The sequence below is a fragment of the Aquarana catesbeiana genome, linkage group LG01 (assembly GCF_042186555.1).
Source record: "Aquarana catesbeiana isolate 2022-GZ linkage group LG01, ASM4218655v1, whole genome shotgun sequence".
NCBI lineage: Eukaryota > Metazoa > Chordata > Amphibia > Anura > Ranidae > Aquarana > Aquarana catesbeiana.
In genome coordinates, this window is record NC_133324.1 from 472,266,118 (window position 1) to 472,278,446 (window position 12,329).

The 12,329-nt window shown below is 39.4% G+C and overlaps 1 protein-coding gene across 4 annotated transcripts in view; it reads left to right on the forward strand.

Moving 5' to 3' along the window:
- TDRD7 (tudor domain containing 7) overlaps positions 1-12,329 on the forward strand; it is a 161,020-nt gene that overhangs the window by 82,196 nt on the left and 66,495 nt on the right. For all 4 annotated transcript variants that reach the window (XM_073591238.1, XM_073591239.1, XM_073591236.1 and 1 more), the window contains exons 7-8: positions 5,290-5,858; positions 8,743-8,929. In XM_073591238.1, the coding sequence (XP_073447339.1) occupies positions 5,290-5,858; positions 8,743-8,929 (756 nt within the window). The remainder of the gene's footprint in view (positions 1-5,289; positions 5,859-8,742; positions 8,930-12,329) is intronic.

Consider the following 12,329-nt stretch of genomic DNA (forward strand, 5'->3'; position numbering starts at 1 on the left):
TTGTAAAATCTTGGATGAGAACCTTCTTCCCTCAGCCAGAACACTGAAGATGGATCGTGGATGGGTCTTCCAGCATGACAATGACCCAAAACATACCGCCAAGGCAACAAAGGAGTGGCTCAAGAAGAAGCACATTAAGGTCATGGAGTTGACTAGACAGTCTCCAGACCTAATCCTATAGAAAATTTATGGAGGGAGCTGAAACTTCGAGTTGCCAAGCGACCGCCAAGAAACCTTAAGGATTTAGAGAACATCTGTAAAGAAGTGGACCAAAATCCCTCCTGAGATGTGTGCAATCTGGTAACCAACTACAAGAAACGTCTTGCCTCTGTGCTTGCCAACAAGGGTTTCTCCACCAAGTACGAAGTCATGTTTTGCTTAGGGATCAAATATTTATTTTACACCCTGAACTGCAACTCAATTTATAACATTTGTATCGTGTGTGTGTTTTATTTCTGGATTTTTGGTTGATATTTTGTGTCTCTATCATTTAAAATACACCTATGCTAAAAAGTATAGACCCTTTATTTTTAAGTGGGCAAACTTACAAAATCTGTAGGGGATCAAATAATTAAGGGAATCACTTGATGCCACAGTCGGGTGGGTGCGCGCCCCTTACCCAGAAATGCCTGGTGCCAACAGTGAATGGACTGACAAAAGCCCAGGCGCCAAGATGCAATTTCTAGTCACCATGGTGACCTGGCATCTGGGATTTGTTAAACCCTGGTTTACAGAAGATGGCTTGAAAGGAAGATGGCATTATTAGTGCTTTTAGCAATGCATTTCTGAAAGGATTAGTAGGCATTTTCTGTACTTGCTAAAAATTCTTAACCTGAGAAATGAGGATCGATGCAACTGCCACATCTGACTTCGTAAGCTTGCAGTATATTATGTTTTTTGTTCTTGGATTTGGATATCTTATTAAAGCTTGGTTTTTTTCTCACCATCATGATTATCTTTATTTACTATTGTCATAGCTGACACCACTGTTCACAAAAAGGTGGTGGAGGGGAGGGAGAGGGTTCACATGATATCCATACCACATGCCTTCTTGGTGACTTCTATATCTCTTGGCTGTACCTTTTCTTATTTGTATTAGTCTTGAGTGCAGATCTCTCTTTGCCATGCTAATGTACATATGGCTGCCCTGCCATCATCTGAGTAAGACCTTACTTACCTTGGCTCCATTAAAGTGGTTGTAAACCCTTACATATACCCAGTGAAGTGACTAGCCTCAGGTGATACACAGAGATGAAACAAATACTACATAGGTTTTAACTGTTTATCTGCAGTTTTCTCTTCTCTACATTCGTTCAAAGCGTGTTTGAGCTATCAGGAAAAAAAGGGGGCGGAGAGCTGAAATTACACTCTGCAGAGCTCAGCTGATTAAAGGCAAGGGACCCCACCCCTGTCACACAGGAACAGAGCTGAGACTGTCAATCAGATGAAGCTACCTCCCCTGTCACCTTTTCAGCTTTTGGTGTCAGGAAAATTTTGTCAGAAGTGATTCCTCCTGATGGCAGAGGAACGAAGCTGCAGACAGAAATGACAATTGAGACAATTACACACTATAGAGGGATATGCTTTGTTCATATTTCATGTCCGTGGTTTACAACCACTTTAAATTTTAGTTACTGAGCACCATTGAAGTGAGCACTTCAATGTTCGCCAGGTGCCTCTAAGGCAAATGTAGTTTCTAATGAGAGGAGTAAGCTTAAGAAGGGAAAGGCATAGGAGAGCGGGAGTAAAGTTGAATTAAATAAAAAATAAGGGTTTTTTTTTTTCTGCCAATTTCAATTCCTGTGGCTGTAACATGCATTACATTGTAGGTGACTGTAGAAGTTCAGACTGTTTGGCCAGCTATTAATGGAAGTACTTGGATATATTATTGGTTCTGTTGGAGGTTGTAAAAGAGAAGTGTGACCAAAGCTTTTTTGTCAATACTTCTCTTGTGGGTCACAGGAGTACACCAATTTTGCTCTCCTGTTACCCAGATTCAGCTTATAGTGAGCTGATGTGGCCCAGCTGCTCCAGGCTTTAGAAGGATCCTGAAAATATTTTGCCTGGTTGACAGCTCGCTGCAACTCTCGGCATATGCCTGAGAGGCGAAGTCAGCTGCGACAGTTCCTCTCCAGCCTTGCATTCCAATGAGTGCTGGAGAACAGAGCAGAGAGCGGACCGAGAACTGGGTCAGTCAACTCAGTCTTGGAGCTGACCTGGGACAGATGCAGCATCACACTGATGCTGCAGCATAGAGTTGAGCATGGATGTTCATTTATTTCTTTTTATAAACCCCATGCTTCTCCTTTAACTTAATATATTGTTTCTCTGGTGAACTGTAGTGTTCTCTTTGCCAAAATCGGATAACAAACTTTGGCAGGGTTCAAACTGGGTAAGTATTTTTGTACATTACTGTTATTACCCCTGTGTGCTTATGTCAAGCTTTAGTGCTCATGCACATAGGGCGTTAGAAAAAACGAGCTGCAAAGCCACTACCAATGCCAGGAAAAAGCAGCTGTAAAAAACGTGCTTTTAGTAGCTTTTTGTATTTGGCGTTAATACATGTTTAGCCGCGCTAGCTTATAGCGGCGTTTCTCTGCCTCTATTCAAAATTAATGGTTCCATATGAGAGATTATTGATTTGAATACACCAGAAGTCGAAACACGATGATTCGACTTGCAGTGCGACTTGTGCACTGAGGATCTTGATGAAGAGGAACCCCACGCCAAAATGGAAAAAAAAAGGCGTGGGTTCCCTTCCAAGATCCATACCAGACTCTTATCTTTAACAAGGGGGCCCCCAGATCCCGGCCCCCCTCCCTATGTGAATGAGTATGGAGTACATCGTACTGCTACCCTTTCACCAAAAAGTGTCAAATAAAAACGGTACACAGGTTTTTGACAAATTTATTAAAGCAGCTTTGGCGTCTCTTCTCCTTCTTCTGATTTCTTCTCCCTCGGGAGAGGTCTTCATCCTCCAGTTCTTCTCCCCTCACCGCTGATGACTTTCTCCGCTGCCGGTTCTCCTCTCTCCGCTGTCTTCTCCCTCTGCCGGTTCTCCTCTCTCCTCTGTCTTTGTCCGCTGTCTTCTCCCTCTGTTCTTCCTCCGATGTTCACTCAACGCTCTCTCCCGGTAATGCTAGGGCCACCATGGGCCAATACTTATAGAGCAAAGGGGCGGGGCCACCCGCCAACTTCATCCGGAGGTGCCGCCCCTTGTGACATCACCGTTTCATCATGCCCTGGGTGGTGATGTCACAAGGGGAAGGAGCCTCCGGATGACGTTGCCGGGTGGCCCCGCTCCTTGGCTATATAAGTATTGGCACACGGCGGCCCTAGCATTACACCTCGAGAGAACATTGGAGGAAGAACAGCAGGAGAAGACGGCGGAGAGAGGAGAACTGGCAGCGGTATTTTTTACACTTTTTTTTTTTTTTTTTTGGTGAATGGGTAGGGATATACTCATTCACATAGGGTGAGGGGCTGAGATCTGGGGGGCCCCTTATTAAAGGGGGCTTCCAGATTACGATAAGCCCCCCCCGCAGACCCCGACAACCAACAGCAAGGGTTATCGGGAAGAGGCCCTTGTCCCCATCATGTTGAGGGCATGTGGCCTGGTATGGTGCAGGGGGGGGGCACTTGCTTGTTCTCGCGCCACCCCACCCCCCTCCCCCCCTTTTCCTGACCTGCTGGGCTGCATGCTCGGATAAGGGTCTGGTATGGATTTTGGGAGGACCCCCACGCCGGTTTTTCTTTTCGTTTTTGGCGTGGGGTTCCTCTTCAAGATCCTCAACACACAAGTCGTACTGCAAATCGGATCATCAATATCCAACTTCTGGTGCGACTTTTATTCAAATCAATGGGCTCTCATAGGGAACGATTGATCTTGACATGTAAAAAAAAAAAAACACTTGATGCACCTTAACAGTGTTGAGCCACATTCAGCAGCATCCAGATGTTTTTACAGCTCAACAGCCTCTGCTCCTGAACGCACAGTCTGTCGTTTTTATCTACTCTCCCCTAGACGCTTATGCCTCCAAACGCCTTTGACAGTTTGTGTGCATGGACACATAGGCTAACATGAAGAGGCGTTTAGAAGCAGTTAAAAAAAAGTCAGATGCCCCTAACAGCAGCCTTGTTAAAATGTCCTGTGTGCATGAGCCCTTACTGTTGATGTAACTGAAATGTTTCTTCAGCAAAGCAATTTTATGGTTTTATTCTATTGTAAGACTCTGAACATCTTTATCGTCCTTTTTATGTGATTGTATACATAAAAATGCGTAATACTGAAAATAATTGTAGTTTTACATTATTGTAATGCTCGGTTAAAGTGGTTGTAACCCTAAAAAAAGTTCCTGTTCCCAATCTGCGGTGTTTTTTTGTTTTTGTTTTTTTGCGGGGGGGGGAGAGACTGTGACATTGCGGCGGACAGATTGGACACTTTTGACACTTTTTTTGGACCAGTGACACTTATACAGCGATCAGAGCTAAAAAATAGCCACTGATTACTGTATAAATGTCACTGGAAGGAAAGGGGTTAAGTGTTCCCTAGGGAGGTGTTTCTAACTGGGGGGGGGGTGTACTGACTGGAGGAGAGAGATCGCTGTTCCTGATCTCTCTCTACTCCTCTGTCAGAACGGGGATCTGTTTGTTTACATACACAGATCCCCGTTCTGGCTCTCTGCGGAGCGATCGTATGTGGCCAGCAGACATCGCGGCCATGTGCTTCAGCGTCACGCTGCGGGTGCCCCCTATCACGCTTTAAGCGTGATAGGGGGCACCCGCAGCGCGCGCGTCACGCTGCGGGTGCCCCCTATCACGCTTTAAGCGTGATAGGGGGCACCCGCAGCGCGCGCGTCACGCTGCGGGTGCCCCCTATCACGCTTAAAGTGCCCAACGTAAACCTACGCCGATTCATGCAGCTATGCCAACCTGCTGTAGTATAATGGTGGCGGCTGGTTGGCAAGTGGGTTAAACAGCACAGTGCTTGTGCTGTCTATCCTGTCCCTCTCTAAGCTGTAAAAAAACATAGTTGATCCTGCCTGTTCCTGTGTCCCCCTGTATGTGCTGACCATGGTAATCAAGGCGGCTGAGCCTTGATTACCGTAGCCATTTTACATCTGCTGCTCTCCTCCCTACCTTTTTAGAGGCATATATTTTAACACTTACATTGTGTGTTATTGCTGGATAAAGGAGAGGGGCTGGCAGTGAAGGGTTTTTAAGGTTACAACCACTTTTTTGCTATGTTTATGGCCCACTGTCATAATGATATTCTGCATGTATATTCAGGTACAGAGACCTATAAACAACAAGAATGAGATCGTTCTATTCTCCAGTTCGAAAAAGCAACAGAACACTCAGAAGATTACCCAACAACACACTACTGTTCAGGTTAAACCAAATGTGTCTCCTGGTGTTTCAAAGCAGGCTTCATCAGAAAAACTCGGTGCTAACACAATACCAAGTGCTGAACTTAAGCAAAGAGTTTCTGAACTCTTGTCAAACTACACCAATGGTCTCTGGTTACATGCACTGCCCAAAGTTTTTGAGGACACATTCAAAATAACTCTTCCTTTGAATGCTTTTAAGGTGAAAGAACTGTCTGACATTTGCACTATCCAGGTCATTTCCGAAAATCCTTACAAGGCAATTCTTTATGCAAAGTCCACTGAAAGTGTGGGGCAAAATCTTAACAATCTGAACAGTGAAAAGCAGGAGGAAGATCAATCCCACAAGGCACATTCAGGAAAGGATGACCCAGATGCTCACATAATTACTCCACCATTGACTATTCCATCAGAAGCTTCCCCCTCTGTTCTTGTGGTGGAATTAAACAACACAGAAGAAGTTGTCATCAGGTAATTATGTTCAGCTGTATGTTTCTAAAGAGTGATTGGCAATGCTGAAAGAAAAAAAAAATTCCATATGAGAGATGTTTATGTAATTGATGTAGAACATTGACAGGTGATCTAGGTTGTAAGCTTATATGGACAGTGTTTACTTGCAGCTTGCTTTAGCATATTGCTGTATGTATTGCTGTTTAAAAAAAAAAAAAAAATATTGTAAACACTGTTATCACAATACACTGAGCACCTCTATTAATCCTTGAGGGTTATGCGCCACTTACAGGTGATTGGACGCTAGCAAAAAGACAGGAAATCCTCTCCCTGATAACCCCTCCCATTCTCCTATCTCCTGACTGCATCTCTGGCGCTCAGCCACAGTGATCTTTGGGTTCTTCTTTACCTCTCTCACCAAGGCTCTTCTCCCCCGATAGCTCAGTTTGGCCGGACGGCCAGCTCTAGGAAGGGTTCTGGTCGTCCCAAACGTCTTCCATTTAAGGATTATGGAGGCCACTGTGCTCTTAGGAACCTTAAGTGCAGCAGAAATTTTTTTGTAACGTTTGCCAGATCCACAATTCTCTCTTCAGGCAGTTCCTTTGACCTCATGATTCTCATTTGCTCTGACATGTACTGTGAGCTGTAAAAAGTGGCACTAGGACCTGGAAGTGACATTTTACAGAACGCTTCCACGGTCACGGAAGATGGGGAGATTCAGAGAATGAACATTTTCTGATCTCCCTCCCGAATGCCCCAGCGACGTTCGCCCATTGGCGTGTGGAACTCAGGAAAAATAGGGGTGGGGTGGGGGGAGGCAGCACTCACGGTGGACTGTTTCCATCTGACAGCCGTCAGGCTTACAGGAGTGTGTGTAGGGCTGAAACAACTAATCGATCGACAACTAATCAATTATAAAATCGATTACTATTTTCATAATCGAGTAATCGGCCAGTAACCTAATGGGGTTAAAAAAAAAAAAATGAGCCCTTTATAGTACAAAAAGAGCAAATAATCGCTACTGTAAATATTACTTTCACAGTAAAAAAAATAAACCCCTTACAGTAGTGATTATTTGCTTTTTTGTGTCTTGATTTTACAGGTCAGTAAATCCATTTTTTATGATGCTATATAATTCTATGCCAGCGAAATGAAAATGTCCACGTTTTCACTTCTACCCTTTGGTTTTTTTTTTGTGTTTTGTTTTGACAGGGTAGAAAAAAAATTGTTTTTGTCCTAGGGAAGTAGACAAAATAACTTCCTAATAAGGTTTTTCGTAAAGCTGTATAAGTTATTCTGTCATGATAGAGATATAGTGGCTGCCATTGTAGACCACCTTCTGAACGTGCTATATGCCTGTCTACATCTGAATAACGTACATTTCATTCACAGCTTTGGAACAAACATGCTGCAAATGAGCATTAGAAAACTGTCATATCTACTTTTCTGTCTACACCTGTTGCTTGTAGTGTTTATTGAATCCTCTGAAAAACAGTCCTACAGTGTGTGCACATGCTCTCTACTGCTCTATTCACAAGTGGAACCCAGAAGAGCCTTTTCTATTGAGACACTTTACATCAGGGATATGCAATTAGTGGACCGCCAGCTGTTACAGAACTACAAGTCCCTTGAGGCATAGCAAGACTGACAGCCACAAGCATGACACCCAGAGGCAGAGGCATGATGGGATTTGTAGTTTTGCAACAGCTGGAAGTCCGCTAATTGCATATCCCCGCTTTACAGTATCCTTAGCATTAGTAATGCATTTGTGCACGCTTTGAGGCAGCCGTTCGTGGAAGGATGGCCACCAGTGCTAATTTTGTTGACTAAAATATTTTCGTCGACTAAAACTAAAACAATTCAGATGACTAAAATTCGACTATAACTAAAATGGCATTTTAGTCAAAAGACTGATTAAAACTAGATTGAAATTTGACGTCAAAATTCACATCTACTAAGCTGCTGAAAGAAAAATTAAGAGGCTTTTCTTTTTTTTTTTTTTTTCTTAATATTTAATGTTTGTAATATATTCAGGTAACATGTGCAATGGCATTACAGCCAATAGAGTTTACAGTTTTAGGGTTTTTTTATATTTTCAAGTTGTACTTCTGTATGTCAAAAAACAATATTTTTGTTTATGAAACTCGATTTTATTTAGACCCCTTTCACATTTGAGGCGCTTTTGTGCTTAAAAAAGCGCCTGAAAAGCTCACGAAAACCTATTGACGTTAAAATCAATGAATGCTTTCACACTGGGACGGAGTGCTGGCGGGGCGGTGAAAAAACTCCTCCTGCATGCGGCATCTTTGGAGAGCAAAAAAAGTGCCTCAAAAACACCCCTCTTCATTGAAATGAATGGAAAAAAAAAGCGCCTGAAAAGCTCACGAAAACCTATTGACGTTAAAATCAATGAATGCTTTCACGCTGGGACGGAGTGCTGGCAGGGCGGTGAAAAAACTGCAAGCGGCATCTTTGGAGAGCAAAAAAAGTGCCTCAGAAACACCCCTCTTCATTGAAATGAATGGGAAAAAAAAGCGACTGAAAAGCTCTTCAAAAGTGCCCGAAAAGCACTCAGTGTTTTACTGGCAGTTTAGAAACGCCCCTAACCTATGGCAACCTATTACGCTTGGTATGGAACCTAAAGTGCAGGGTATTGGTGTGAACCTGTGAGTAATCTTCATTACTCTTAGTGAGATCATCAGCCTGGTGCTGGTTTTATCAGATTTTCATTGACCATATATCTTAAAAGCAGGTCCATGCTTTACTTTGCTATACAGCACACCATCTGGTCTACTCTCTAATTATTTGGTGATTCAGTGTGTGTTTTTTGTAAGACATCAGTTTTTCTTTTAAAATATTGTGTACAACATTAGCAAGCACCTATTTACTCATATTTACTACTTAGGTATGTGGGTGAAGACTATTCTGCTGCACAAGAACGCATGGAAGATGAAATGAAGGAGTTTTACAGTAAAAATACAAATCTTGTGCCACCACATTTACTGAAGTTGGGACAGCTTGTGGCTGTAAAAGCAGAAGAGGAGGCATGGCTGCGTGCACAGATATCCGAAGTTGAAGATAATAAAATCAAGGTAAGCACATTAAACTCTTAAAAGGGTTTGATTGACTGCGTGGGCATTATTCGGCATGTGAGATATGTGAGGATATTAAAGTGGTGTTCCAGCCAAAATTATAATTTTTAAATAAAAATACCCCTATAATACACAAGCTCAATGTATTCTAGTAAGGTTAGTCTGTAAACTAAGGTCTGTTTTGTTAGTTTATAGCAGTAGTTTGTTATTTTATAAACTTACAGCAGGCCGTGGCCATCTTAAGTGTGGGCATCTGAAGCCAGACTGTATTTCTTCCTGGATCTCAACCTTGCAGATCTCGCACATGCTCAGTGCAGCACAAGCAGTGTAATAGGTTTCAGGTCAGGTTTCCATAGCAGCGGCAGTTTCAGAGGAAGTTGCCGCCCCTTCCCAGAAGGCATTGCAAACAGGAAATGATGCAATGGGCCGCGGCCAGAGAGGAGGAAGTGAAAAATGAATAGTGCTAAAATCTTGTGAGCCACAAATGGGTTAATGCCTCCAATGTGAATAAATGAACCTAATTCAGCTGCACACACTAACCACGTTCCATACCGTGTATATGCCAAAATAAAATAAATATATGTGCATGCGCTAAAGGCTATAAATACGTGAACAAAGAATATAATAAATCTATACAATATTGAAAATTACAAACAGTGTCAAAACACGCATTAGAGCCACTCCAGGGCTCATACAGGGTCTGCTGGTGATGATCTGTAGACATGTGCAGGATGAAAAAATTCGTTTAGTTTCGTTTCGTTTCGATTCGTTATTTAACTTAATTCGTTTAGTTAAATTCGTTGCATTCATTACATTCGTTTTCGGAATTCGTTTCGTTCCGTATTCGAATTTGAAAAAATTCGACCGCATTCGAAAAAATTCGACTGCATTCGAAAAAATTCGACCGTATTCGAAAAAAACTATCAAATTCGAAAAAATTCTACCACATTCGAAAAAAACTGTCAAATTTGAAAAAATTCTACCACATTCGAAAAAAACTGTCAAATTCGAAAAAATTCTACCACATTCGAAAAAAACTATAAAATTCGAAAAAAACAATAACTGAATTTGAAAAAGTAAACTATATATAACCATTTTGCGAAATTTGAAATTCGTATAGAATGAAATCGAATTCCAATAGAAAAGATTAGGATAGAATAGAAAGTATAAAAGAATAGCATAGAAAAACAATAGATCAGAATAGAAAAAAATATAATATATTGTATTCTAAGCTTTTCTATTTGAATTCGAATTCATTCTGTACCAAATTCCAATTTTGGAAGATGGTTAAATATATATATTATATATTTTTTCTATTCTGTTCCATTGTTTTTCTATGCTATTCTTTTCTATTCTATTCTAAACTTTTCTATTCGAATTTGAATTAATTCTATGCGAAATTCGAATTTCGGAAGATGGCTTCTAAAATTAGAATTTCGTATAGAATGAATTCGAATTTGAATAGAAAAGATTAGAATAGAAATAGAATAGACTAGAAAAACAATAGAACAGAAGAGAATAAAATATAATATATATATATTTTTTTCTATTCTGTTTCATTGTTTTTCTATGCTATTCTTTTTTATTCTATTCTAAACTTTTCTATTCGAATTTGAATTCATTCTATACGAAATTCGAATTTCGGAAGATGGCTTCTGAAAGTGGAATTTCGTATAGAATGAATTCGAATTTGAATAGAAAAGATTAGAATAGAAAATAATAGACTAGACAAACAATAGAACAGAACAGAATAAAATATAATATATATAATTTATTCTATTCTGTTCTATTGTTTTTCTAGTCTTTTCTCTTCTACTCTAATCTAATCTTTTCTATTCAAATTCGAATTCATTTTATAAGAAATTCAAATTTCGGAAGATGGTTTTATTTATATATATATATATATATATATATATATATATATATATTTCAATATTCAATATTCGAATAGAAAAGTTTAGAAAAGAATAGCATAGAAAAACAATGAAACAGAATAGAAAATTAGATATATATATATATATCTATCATCTTCCAAAATTCGAATTTCATATAGACCGAAATCAAATTTGAATGTAAAAGATTAGAATAGAATAGAAAATAATAGAAAAGAATAGACTAGAAAAACAATAGAACAGAATAGAAGAAAATATAATATATAGAATGAATATTTGAATTTGAATTGAAAATACTATTATAGAATATAAAATAATAGAAAAGAAAAGCATAAAAAAACAATAGAAGAGAATAATAAAAAAAAAATTATATATATATATATATATATATATATAATTTTTTTTTTATTATTCTCTTCTATTGTTTTTTTATGCTTTTCTTTTCTATTATTTTATATTCTATAATAGTATTTTCAATTCAAATTCAAATATTCATTCTATATATTATATATATATATATACATATACATATTCTATTGCTTTATTATTTTATATTCTACCTTATTGTTTTTTTTAGAAAAACGTTTTCTATTTTTTTTTAATTTGATTATGTTTTCGAATTCGATTCGAATTCGTTCGTTTTTTTTCGGATTCGTTTAAATTCTTTACTTTTGTCATTCGGAAATTCGGATGCATCCGAATTTCCGAATAATGAAAAATTCGTCCGAATTTCGATTCGGAACGAAACGAAATGCACATGCCTAATGATCTGTACCACGCTCAAATGGTGACATATATAAAAGAAAGGAGACTCATAGCATAATACCGCCAGGAATTTATTTGAAAACCCATAAAAACAATCCCTCCAGGAGGGTACTCACAATGCTTGGGTGCGTCAGTGCACCATCTATCCGGATCCCCCAGATGTTTTTATGGCTTTTCAAATAAATTCCTGGCGGTATTATGCTATGAGTCTCCTTTCTTTTATATATGTCACCATTTGAGCGTGGTACAGATCATCACCAGCAGACCCTGTATGAGCCCTGGAGTGGCTCTAATGCGTGTTTTGACACTGTTTAGCCACTGTGTCACACGCTCTAAGGTGAGCGCATTATCCATTGGGGGTCACTGGAGAGCACTGGAGCATGCCATAACGTGCACATCTCTTAAGAAGAGCATGAGGAATATTTAGCACTTTTTCATAAATACAAGCATGAGGAATGCCTGCTATTTGTTTGGACACTATTGTGCACTTTGATTTATATACTCTTGTGAATGGTTTGGACTGAGATATATTCATTTGTATGAATTGGTTTCGGACACTTTATTTATCAAGTAGCACTTATATATTTTTGCTAATTATTTAAAGGATTTTTTTCTTTTCTTTCTCATTTTTTTTTTTTTTTTTGCATGTTGCTTGTTACCATTTATTCATATATTCAATTGTGGATTTTAGTCACTTTCTTCACAGGCGTTTGACACTGTTTGTAGTTTTCAATATTGTATAG